General features: G+C 38.6%; 1 protein-coding gene across 5 annotated transcripts in view; it reads left to right on the top strand.

Moving 5' to 3' along the window:
• Positions 1-207: 207 nt before the first annotated feature.
• Positions 208-12,447, top strand: part of PRMT3 (protein arginine methyltransferase 3) — a 134,520-nt gene continuing 122,280 nt past the window's right edge. Inside the window, exons 1-7 of one of the 5 annotated variants that reach the window (XM_008004263.3) lie at positions 208-415; positions 663-798; positions 2,392-2,474; positions 4,818-4,867; positions 5,489-5,591; positions 8,406-8,565; positions 10,171-10,315. In XM_008004263.3, coding sequence (XP_008002454.2) covers positions 388-415; positions 663-798; positions 2,392-2,474; positions 4,818-4,867; positions 5,489-5,591; positions 8,406-8,565; positions 10,171-10,315 — 705 coding nt within the window. In that variant the 5' untranslated portion in view covers positions 208-387. The remainder of the gene's footprint in view (positions 416-662; positions 799-2,391; positions 2,475-4,817; positions 4,868-5,488; positions 5,592-8,405; positions 8,566-10,170; positions 10,316-12,447) is intronic. The other 4 variants (XM_037999574.2, XM_037999575.2, XM_008004272.3 and 1 more) reach the window with 4 other exon arrangements.

The raw sequence follows: 12,447 nt of genomic DNA, 5'->3' as shown, positions 1-12,447 counted from the left end.
CGCTGCGACGTCTCTCTGCCTCGGGGCTCAGAGCAGCGGGCCGGGACCTCCCACTAACGCCTGCCGCAACCCAAGGAAGAGAGAAGTCACCTCCTGGGCTGCAACATTAACCGTCATCAGCGCGCCTCCTCATCGCGCACTGCGTCAACCCTGCGGCGGGAGGAGGCGGAGCCCCCGCTGTCGCCCCGCCCCCACCTCACGTGACCCACACGGCGCCTCGAGGCCGGAAGCGCGCGCGCTCAGACGTTCCCGGCTATCTGCGAAGTTCCCGGAGACCCGATCCCGCCGCGGGCTCGCGCTTGTGCTCGCGCTAAGGCCGCTGCGCGCGCTCGTTGCCCATCCTGGTCCCCGCCCCTAGGCACGCCGGGCTCTCGGGGTACCACAGCCATGTGCTCGTTAGCGTCAGGCGCTACCGGTGGGTACCCTGGCCCCTCAGCACCCAGCTCGCCCGGCCCCAGGCCGTGCCGCTGTGGGGCCGGTGGAAGACCCTCCGGGACACGGGCCCGGCCCAGGCGGGGTTGGGGGCTCGCAGGGAGCACGGAGGAGGTGCTAAGTGAGGGCTGCGGGTGGACGGGGCGGGGGAGAGCCCATCCTCACTTGCTCCTCGAGCCCGCGGGCCGCACTGGTGTCCGAGGCCGATCTGATTGTTGTGCGTGTGTTAGGCGGCCGGGGCGCTGTGGAGGATGAGGAGGACCCGCCAGAACTGTCGGACAGCGGGGACGAGGCTGCCTGGGAGGATGAGGACGATGCTGATCTCCCCCACGACAAGCAACAGACCCCCTGCCTGTTCTGTAACAGGTTCGTCCACCTCAGCGCCTGGCCCCTGCCCTAGTGTGCCCAGGCCCGTGGGTCTGTGTGCCCAGGAACGACTTCGGGCAGGAGGCGAGCCAGAGTGGCCTGTCTTTGAATTCTGGAACACTGGTCTGGGGTGAGGGCTTGTGGAGAAGGAGGACCCTCAGTAGTAGAAAGTGGGAACCATGAACTGGAAGGCCGGTTGTACTACCAGCTTTTGACTAGTAGTGCATTGAATCTGTGGTTCCGTAATCTTGTCGCTTGAAACGCTGAAACAACAACAACAAAATGATACTGAACTCTGCACCTGAATCCTTCTAAATCAGGGATGGGGTCTAGGAATATTCTGTTTTTTGAGAACAAGATCAGAAGTAACAGTGAAGTTACTAACGAGTTACTAAATGAGTAACAAATTTGGGAGCCACACTGAACTATATAATCCCTACAGAGCCTTCCAGCTTTACCATGCTAATTATTTAACAAGTAGGGAGCTTCTCAGGTGAAACATTTCTGTTACATTTGAGCGGTTTACATAGCCTAAGAAAGAAGTTCACCTTCCTTAAGTAGGATTTTTCACTTAGAGAAAAAGAGACTGCAGTATCAATAATTTGCTCAAGGTCACAAAGCTGTGGTGGGCTTATTTCCAAACTCACATTCCTGCCACTTAAAATTCTGCCTATTAGTCTTGGGAAGCTTTGGCTGCTGTCCTAGGCAAATAGGCAGGAAAGAGGCCCGGCTGGCATTGGCCAGTGTTACTTTAATACTTTTTTTCAGTGTTCCCTGTATCTGGGCATGATGCTGATTGGTGGTGTGTTAGTGTTCTCATCTGTAGCCCCATTGGGTAGATAGAATGCCTGTATATATTCTAGTTATCATACAGTATTTATTGAGCACCAGTGGTGCAGTGGCTGTGATAGCCTCCATAAATACTCCAAATAACCTATCTTGGTAAACATTTGTTGAAAACTAATGCTCCACATGTGTTAGGAATATAGATAAGGTATGCAGCTTCTCTGCTGTGTATTCCTGTTTAAGTGTCCTTCAGATTTGCATGTCACATAATAAAGAGGCTTGATCCTCACAGTGTCTATAATGCAAGTACGTCGGGAACACTACAAGATCACTTTTGAAATAAGACACTTTGGGAGTATGCCAGCTGTAAAATTACATTTTTTGCTTTATTTCTAAAAGCAGTTTGAGCTGTGCCAGTTCAAAGCCTCTGAAAGCAGAGTTGACACTTAGAGGAGAGAAAAATCTCAAGTAGAGAAATTGTGTGACTTGAGAGAAACAGACTCTATCAAAGGGAACTCTCTTAAAAGCTTGTTGATAAAATCAGTGACATTATTTGACAAATAAATTCACCTTGATGTTTAAACGATAATTGGTTTTAGGTGTAAAATGGGACTCAGAAGTACTAATTCCCTTTAGAAATGCTGGGTTCCCTTCCTTTCAGATACAAGTCTGTTTGTTTTTTCTTAATTGGAAATAAAACTAGAAACCAGCAGAGTAAAAAAAAAAAAAAAAGTGTATATGTAGCATGAAATCAGTATTTAGACTTCTTGGGGGACTATTCCATGAAGCTATTGCTTAATTTTTCAGGTTATTCACGTCTGCCGAAGAAACATTTTCACACTGTAAGTCTGAGCATCAATTTAATATTGACAGCATGGTTCATAAACATGGTGAGTGTTTTTTAGAATAAAGGCAATTTAAGTTGTGAAATTTGGCCAGGTATGGAGGCTCACACCTGTCATCCCAGCACTTTGGGAGGCTGAGGTGGGTGGTCACTTTAGGTCAGGAGTTCAAGACCAGCCTGGCCAACATGGTGAAACCCCATCTCTACTAAAATACAAAAGTTATCTGGGTGTGGTGATGCACACCTGTAATCCCAGCTACTCAGAAGACTGAGGCAGGTGAATTGCTTAAACCCGGGAGGTGGAGGTAGCGGTGAGCTGAGATGGCATCACTGCACTGCAGCCTGGGTGACAGTGAGACTCTTCTCAAAAAAAAAAAGAAGGTTGTGAAATGTAAGTTCAGATTTTATAGTTTTTCAGACCCTTTTCTGTATGAGTTTAATATGGCAAATCATACAGCAACATCTTATCTTGTGGAAATGGAGTTTTTTTGACAAGCAGTCCTTGAGAAAAGATGAATAAGTCACTCTTCTAGACAAGATTCACTATATTTAAGCTTATATTAGCTTTTCAACTAAAAACAAAAACAGATTTGGCATGCGATTACATTTTTACATTTTATGTGATTACATATTAGATTTAGGGAGAGCAAGTGTAGATGTAGGACTTGAAAAAGGAGGCAGTTCATTTGAAAAAAGACAACTTAATCAGCTCGAAGAATGACATGAACTTCACAGCCTATGAGACTGAGTTTTATACAAAGTTTGGTAGAGACTGGAAAAAGTGATGAAGTTAAGGTTAATATGCAAAGTACTCAGGTGATGTTTCTATTGAAACTTTTATTTAAACACACTTGCCTTACGATTAAGGACTTCCACTTCTTTAAATGGATATAGAAGAGCTATACTACAATAAAATTAAATAAGCCAGGTGCGGTGGCTCACGCCTGTGATTCCAGCACTTTGGGAGGCTGAGGTGGGTGGATCACAAAGTCAGGGGATCGAGACCATCCTGGCTAACCCAGTGAAACCCCAACTCTACTAAAAATTCAAAAAATTAGCCAGGCATGGTGGCACGTGTCTGTAGTCCCAGCTACTTGGGAGGCTGAGGCAGGAGAATCACTTGAACCCGGGAGGCAGAGGTTGCAGTGAGCTGAGATCAGGCCACTGCACTCCAGCCTGGGCGACAGACTGAGACTCCGTCTCACACACACACAAAAAAACAATACAGAATAAGTGTTTTGGTCCCTATATTTGTTGACAACTAAGAAGGGACATTATTGAAGAATAGCAAATACTAACAGATGTTTCAGTGTTAGATAAATATGTGGTATCACATGTTCATAAATCATAAATTCAGGTGCAAGTACTTTTGTAAGGCATAAATGACAGCCTCATATTTTAATGCTTTTTGTTTTTGTTTTTGTTTTTTTGTTTTTTCTGAGACGGAGTCTTGCTCTTGTTGCCCAGGCTGGAGTGCAATGGCGTGATCTCGGCTCACTGCAACCTCCGTGTCCTGGGTTCGAGTGATTCTCCTCCCTCAGCCTCCCGCGTAGTTGGGATTATAGGCATGCGCCACCACACTGGCTAATTTTGTATTTTTAGTAAAGACAGGGTTTCTCCATGTTGGTCAGGCTGGTCTCAAACTCCCGACCTCAGGTGATCCACCCGTCTTGGCCTCCCAAAGTGCTGGGATTACAGGCATGAGCCACTGTGCCCAGCCTTAATGTTTTTAATGTTGCATTTCTAAAGTATTAGAATCATACTTGAGATAGAATTATGTTTTGTGTTTTTTTTTTTCACTTAACAATATAGGGGGTTTGTATACTATTAAAGCTTTCTCATAACAACAGTTTTATGACAAATAATTGGTTGGTTGGTTATATTACTGCTTTCCTTTGTTTTAAATGCTGCTTAATTTCTGGAAAGATAGGAGAACCAGATAACAAGCCTTATTGGGTTTGCATCATTTAACTTCATGTAGAAGCTAGTATACACCATGTCCTGGCAAAATTATAATTTGATACACACCATAAAAATTAGGGATTTAAAACTTTCAGCTCTGATATCAGTTGCCAAATACTTGGTAAAATGTCGGACCTAATTTTCCAGATTTGTGTTGTTCTGACAAAGGAGGAGCAGAATTTTAAAAATCAATTTCCCATCTTTTTAGAAATACTACAAAAACTTTAATTTGTCTTCTATGGCTGCTTCTCAATACAGAAGTATTGTCGTATTACTACTTCTAATTCTTAATAAAATTCAAAATATAAGTAGTAATTTAGAGGTCAGAAGTATTTTATTGTTTAATCAGAGAAGTCTTTATAGAACGGGTCAGTTAAACAAAACTCCTTATGTTAAAATAGGTGAATTATCTTTTTTCCCCCTTTAGGACTTGAATTTTATGGATACATTAAGCTAATAAATTTTATTAGACTTAAGGTAAGTTGACAGCTTAATTTACAATTTTGTTTAGAAATTAAAGAAATGCTACTGTGACTGTCAGTGTACTGATTATTTAAAAGAATATGAGGAACTGCATTAAATTCGGTACTCATTATATTGGGGAATCATGGACATTAGGAACTAGCACAGCAGAAAGCACCATGTAAATGTCTACCATAACTAACAAACACTATTTTCACTGCGTCTAAGAGATGAATCCGTGTATGTGAAAAAGTAATTCAGTGTCAGATAAAGGGAAATACTGATGGACAGGATCTGTAAAATCAGAAATAATTTCTAATGTGATTTTAAGTATTTTGGTTGCTCTTTTTTCTGTTTTTTTCAAATACTTTGTGTTTTTTTTTTGTCCTACTTAAATGAATGTTTAATGACATGACAACACTTTCCCCAAATCCAAACAGTAAAAAAAACTCTGCATTGAAACTACTGATTAAGCAATCATACAGCAAGTTAATGAAATGAGAGGCGTGTACAGACTTTTTAGAGACATACTGATTTTGTGTAATGCAAACATAATTTCCTTTGTTTAATTCTGTAGTTTTTACTAAGGAGATTTTGTGATTAATGAAAAAATCATGAAATTAATTTTATATCCAGAATCCTACAGTTGAGTACATGAATTCCATATACAACCCAGTGCCTTGGGAGAAAGAAGAATATTTGAAGCCAGTATTAGAAGATGACCTTTTACTTCAATTTGGTAAGATGAACATAAGTGTATCTACTTTAATTAACATAAGGCCATTTGTTATGGCAAAATGGAGGTAAAGTGTTTTAGGAAAAGACATGCTTTTTAAAATTCTCTAAATGCCTCATCACGTAGTTGGTTTCAATAGAAAAGTTAAGTTGCTTAAAAACTAATAGTCGGCCAGGTGCGGTGGCTCATGCCTGTAATCCCAGCACTTTGGGAGGCTACGGGCAGATCACAAGGTCAGGAGATCGAGACCATCCTTGCTAACACAGTGAGACCCCATCTTTACTAAAAATACAAAAAGTTAGCCGGGCATGGTGGCGGGCACCTGTAGTCCCAGCTACTGGGAGGCTGAGGCGGGAGAATCTCTTGAACCTGGGATACAGGTGACAGAGCAAGACTCTGTCTAAAAAAACCAAATACTCTGTGATCAAAGGATTGTCTGTTTTTGCCTTTAATTGCTTCATTTATTTTGGAGCTCTTATGTGAGGTTTATACACATTTATAATTGTTATATTTTACTGAAATATTGGCCAACTTTTGCAGTAATTCTTCTCTGCCTGAAAGAAGTATCCAGGTGATTTGAACATCCTGAGACAGAAGGTAGACGTGGAAATTTGTCTTTCTGAATATGGTTTAGGCCTTTGAATTCTAGCAAATTGTAGTTAGGAATCTTAATATTAACTAAATCCTTTCTCTTTTTCAAATCTCTAAGTTTAATCTTTAATATATAATTATCTGCATATTCTTAACATTAAAAAGTTTTTATTATGACAATTTTCATTGCAGCAGAAAACAAAACAGAAACTGACCAGTTTGAAGAATTTTGAAATCAAAATACAAAATGAGGTTTGTAGTAGGAAGTAGAAAACACAGTATACCAGCCTTATATAATTTGGAAATATTTTGTTGTGTTCATTAATTTTTGGTGAATTAGATAGTGAATGAATGCAGTTTTTAAACCTCAGTGACTCAATATTCTACCAGAGTGATTAGAAGTTAGTGACACCCTGCACTGCTTTTATAACAAGAATTCAACTTAGGCTGTAGTCTCTTATAGTATTAGGCATTCGTTAGGCTTAGCTGTTTTGTCCTAACTCTGAAGAAGTGTCTTCACAACTGAAAAATGAATAGGAATGTTTACAAAGTCACATTTCTTCCAGTGCTATCCTGAGGGGAAAAGGTAATATTTGCACTACTTCCTGCCTTAAGTTGATCTGAAAGTTAGACCAGTAAATGGACATTGATTTTGTGAAATTCACAAACTACATATATTAACTTATCTTTGCAGACAAGTGAAATTAAAATTAAATATAGTGAAATTAAAATTAAATCAATAATTTAAAAATACTAGGAATTAGGATATTTAATAATATCAGCAATAAGACTTTAGTGTATAGATTTCATTCCACCTTGCCCAGGATGAAAAATTAGTGTGTAGAATTCTTTGCACACTGTCCTTAGGAATGTTTTTTTTTCCTCCAGTTTTATTCAGGTATAATCGATAAGTGAAAATTTTGTACATTTCAAGTATACAATATGATGATTTGATTTGCATATACTTTGTGAAGTGATCACTGTAACCAAGCTGATTAACATCATCACCTCACATTCCATTTTTTATTTTTGTGTTGAGAACAGCTAAGATCTACTGTCTGCAAATTTCAAGTATACAGTATGGCATTTTTAACTATAGTCACTTTACCATAGGCACATGCCCACACCTTACTCGTATTGTAGCTGAAAGTGTGTACACTTTGACCAACATCTCCTCATTTCCACCACCATTTCACTCTCTGCTTCTGTGAGTTTTTTTTTAATTCCACACAAAAGTGAGATCACACAGTGTTTGTCTGTTTGTGTCTGTCTGATTTTGCTTCACATAATGTCCTCCACGTTCATTCATATTGTCATATATGGCAGGATTTCCCTTAAGCAATATCTGAATTTAATACCTGCTACGATAAGGACACAGGCTAGGAGGTGGCTTTGTGTAATGGCAAGAACATGGGTTGGGAATGCAGGTGTGAGTTTAAATCTTAGTTCTTCCCTAAACAGATATATAAGTTTGGGATAGTCACTTAATTTCTCTGAAATTTATTTTTTCCATGCCTCAAATAGGGATAAATACATCTTTACTGTGTTTTGAGAATAAAACGAGATGTAATGATGTACTTGAAAGATACCTGCTGATCAATAAATATTAGGTTTTTTTCTTTCTACTTTTTTCTTCCTGGATTTGGTTGAGTATAATTAATATTTAAATATGTTCAGTTGAGCCAGCTAATGAAAAACTTAGACTAACAGCATGCTCTTTGAATTCAAACTGAAATAGTTTAGATGATAAATATTTATTATTATTATTTTTAAGACCGAGTCTCACTGTATTCCCCAGGTTGGAGTACAGTGGTGTGATCTCAGCTCACTGCAACCTCCACTTCTGAGGTTCAAGCAATTCTCCTGCCTTAGTCTCCCAAGTAGCTGGGACCACAGGCCCGCACCACCAGGCCTAGCTAATTTTTTGTATTTTTTTTTTTTTTTTTTTTTTTTTAGTAGAGACAAGGTTTCACCAAATTGGCCAGGCTGGTCTTGATCACTGTTGGCCTCAAGTGATCTGCCTGCCTTGGCCTTGCAAAATGCTGGGATTGTAGGCGTAAGCCACTGTGCAAAGCCAAGATGATTAATATTCAATTAAAAGTACTTTCACTAATCTTTCTCAATTGGCCACATAGTAGAAACTTAGGACATATTTATTCCTAACATATTTATACTTGTTTTGTTGTTATAAGATGGCCTGATGATAATGTCCATTTATTTCTTTAGATGTGGAAGATCTTTATGAACCGGTGTCAGTACCCTTCTCATACCCCAATGGACTCAGTGAAAATACATCTGTTGTTGAAAAATTGAAACGTATGGAAGCCAGGGCACTGTCTGCTGAAGCCGAATTGGCTAGAGCACGTGAGGATCTGCAAAAAATGAAGTAATTTATCAATCTTGCAAAATTAATTGTTTAGAGCTCCAAAATAATACAACCAATGGCAAAGTAGAATATAGAACATTTCATATACTGGAAAGTACAATGTAGATATTTTATCTTCATACAGTTAAAGATATGTAGCGTTTTTATACATTATGGATATCGTTAATTAATATAAAGTCTCACGGTTTTACCTATTCTGATGCGTTCTGACAAATGTTGTCCTCATGAATGTTTTTGTTTTTTATTGGCTTCCTTTCAGTTTTCCTGTTTGCAGCTGATTTCTCCATTTTACTTTATCTGTCTTCGTTTTTTAAAGTGGAAGGATTAATCTTTTTGAGGTTTGAGGAAAATACAGGGTTGAAGTTTTTATTTTTAAAGAATCAAAATGTAGGCTGCAGTGGCTCACATCTGTAATCTCAGCACTTTGGGAGGCCAAGGTGGGTGGATCATGAGGTCAGGAGTTTGAGACCAGTCTGGCCAACATGGTGAAACCCCATCTCTACTAAAAATACAAAAATTAGCTGGGGTGTGGTGGTGCATGCCTATAATCCCAGCTACTTGGGAGGCTGAGACGGGAGAATTGCTTGAATCCGGGAAGTGGAGGTTACAGTGAGCCGAGATCATGCTGCTGTACTCCAACCTGGGCAACAGAGCAAGACTTTGTCTTGTGTGTGGGGGGTGGGTGTGGGAAGAATCAAAATGTAATTATGGTATAGTATGAACCCAGAAAACCAGATACACAGTGACAGTTTTTTCCAGTGAATAAATTAGCATTGTACTGGTGTAGTACTTTTCAAAGTTTAATGTGCATAGGAATCAATTGGGATCCTGTTAAAATGTAAATTCTGATTCAGGAGATTGAGAACAGGGCCTGAGATTCTGCATTAAAGTATACCTCACAGGCCTTCCTGTTGGATTTGTAAGCTGTTTGCTGTTGCCTGAGTACCTATTTGATGATTTGCCAGAATGTATGTTCAGCGGGAAAGGTAGTAGAACCAATTGTAGTTCCTCTTCTGTTTCAGAATTTTTATGCTAGGTAACCAAGCAACCAACACCAACTTTACCTTTTGCCCCTTTGGACTTCTCCCTTTTGTATACCTTATGGATTCCTAATATGTCATGATCTGAGAGGGATCTGAGTTTTAGAGCTGGAGTGGGTGGTGTTGGTGTATATAAATAATTATCTATTTGGGTCTACTTTCTGCTTATATAACACTCCCAAGAAATAATATGGTTTTAAAGAATATTAATAGAGCTGAAATACACAACATTGATCCAGTTGCTAAAAAAGGATTTTAAAACAATAGAAATAATAGAGGATAATAAAAGTAATATGCTTATTTTGTTCAGTTGAAAGACATAAAGAGGATAATCTGCAGTTGGCATTGCTTTTGTGGTTTGTAGAAGGAATGCATAAAATTGTTTTTGAATATTACCGTTGCTTCAGATCCAGCAGGGGGAGCTTTCAGTTGTTCAAGGTAGAATGTGATTTAGAAGGCTCATCACACTGTACTGCCTCCTCTTTCCTCTTCTTCAACCTCTAGCCTTTCCTTTATTCATGATCCAATAAACCTGTCTCAAGGGTGTATTTCAAATTGATTACAGACAATTTGCTCAGGATTTTGTGATGAACGCAGATGTCAGAACCTGCTCGTCATCTACTAGTATCATTGCGGACCTCCAGGAGGATGAGGACGGTGTTTATTTCAGCTCATACGGGCATTATGGGATACATGAAGAAATGCTAAAGGTTAGAAAAGAACACAAATGTGCCAAATCCATACTAAAGGAAAAATAGAACAGGTTCTTTCTTAATATATATGTACACTGTAGGAGACCTCCTTTTTTTGGGTGGGGAGAGCTGCTTTTTAAACACCTCTTTGGTGCTTGATAGCTCATCTTGGGTTGAAAATATTACAAGACTGGGCACGGTGGCACATGCCTGTAATACCAGCACTTTGGGAGCCCAAGGCAGGAGGATTGCTTGAGCCCAGGAGTTCGAGACCAGCCTGGGCAATGTAGTGAGACCCTGTCTACAAAAAAAAAAAAAAGGAAAGAAGAAGAAAAGATTACAGAAGCATCAGTCATTTGTACATTCCATTTAAAATCATTATTAATCTTTTTATGAAATCACTTTTTCCTTAAAATATTGGAAAAACTTGGCAATTTTAGTCTTCTCAAAGGCAACTATTAAATAGGAACAATTAGATGGATTATATATTTACCTTTTAATGTATATAGGAAATGATTAATTTCAGTGTTTTAAATAGCCATACTGACTTTTGTTTGGGCCAATAATAATTCTTTGATATAAAGTTTAATTATAAATCTCACAATTATTATGGTAACTTTTTTACCTTTGAAATCATTGACATACAGGAGTATTTCCTGAACTGGTCAAATTAGATACAGTCATGCACTGCATACTAATGTTTCAGTCAATGAGACTGATGTGGTGGTGCCGCCATAAGACTATAATGCCATATTTTTACTGTACCTTTTCTATGTTTAGATATGCTTAGATACAAAAATACCATTGTGTTATAGTTGCCTACAGTATTCAGTACAGTGACATGCTGTACAGGTTTGTAGCCTAGGAGTAATAGGCTATCTTACAGAGCCTAGGTGTATAGTAGGCTATATACCATCTGCATTTGTGAAGTATGCTCTGTGATGTTCACACAACACATTTCTCAGAAGTATCCCTAGCATTAAGCAACACGTGACTGTATTTAAATCTGGCTGGTTTTAATTTTTATAACGGTAATATCCGTGTAAAATAAAAGTTGATTTCTAGCTATACTTGATAATTATACATTTTATTAAGTATTATAGATTGTAAAATAGGAAGATGTAATTTTTAGTTCAGTGAAATTTAGAGTATCTACGTAGAGTAAAATAAATGTTGGAACGTAATCATTGAAAGTTAAGATGTTTATCTCTGAATTTTAGATGCCACCATTACCTAGTCTTAAAACCAACAAACAAAATATCCCTTTCTAAATCCTTCCTCCAGAGATTGTTTTATTTTATGGTTTCCCTGAAGCACAGGCATTTAAGCTAACCAGGGATATTTGATAACATGTATATATTTTGTTGATTCGGTTTTGCCGGATCACAGAATAGAAGTTTGGTAATTGATAATTGTACTTATGTGGGGTCTTTTAAAACATTGTCATGTCATTACTAATTACATGTCGTGGTTGTGCTTTTTGTTGTCACTTGGGTAATGGCATAGCATTATAAATAATAGATACGTTATTATAAGTAATACATTATTTTGAGTCTCAGTGAATTCGTTGAAAAGAAATTGACTTGCTTCATTTTCTTTATTTTTTTATGTTTAGAATATTTTCTTTAAAGAAGTTTATCTGGAGCCATGTTTGTCATTTTAAATTGTCCCATTAAATACCATAAACCTTTCATTCCTTTGGTATGGAAATTGTGTTGGGCTTTTCAGACAGGTTAAAGGTTACTGAAACTTCCAGTAGAGTGTTGAGCGTTGTGAGTACAATCATCAGGGAAATTCAGTTTAAGTACTGACCATTTACAAATCTTTATCCTGGACGCTTGTATCTATATGTCAGTAACCATAAGATTTCACACCTGGTCTGGTACCTTTAACTCCTTTCGATGTACATATAGATTTAAGAAGTTCCAACTTGAAGTTTCCAGTGTCACCTTTTCCCTTTGAGAGAATCACTTAAATATCATTCTGTGTGCCCTAGCTTCCTTTAGTTCTTGTGCAGTGTAATATCCTCCCCTTGGAAATGATTCTATTAAATGTCTATAGGACATATGGATAGTTGATTCAAAAAGAACTGTTTATACATTTGCATTTTGCCAAGTTATGTGCTGTGAATGAATGGGAAGCATGCCTTA

The sequence above is a fragment of the Chlorocebus sabaeus genome, chromosome 1, assembly GCF_047675955.1.
Source record: "Chlorocebus sabaeus isolate Y175 chromosome 1, mChlSab1.0.hap1, whole genome shotgun sequence".
Classification (NCBI taxonomy): domain Eukaryota; kingdom Metazoa; phylum Chordata; class Mammalia; order Primates; family Cercopithecidae; genus Chlorocebus; species Chlorocebus sabaeus.
This window is presented reverse-complemented; position numbering and strand designations above follow the sequence as displayed.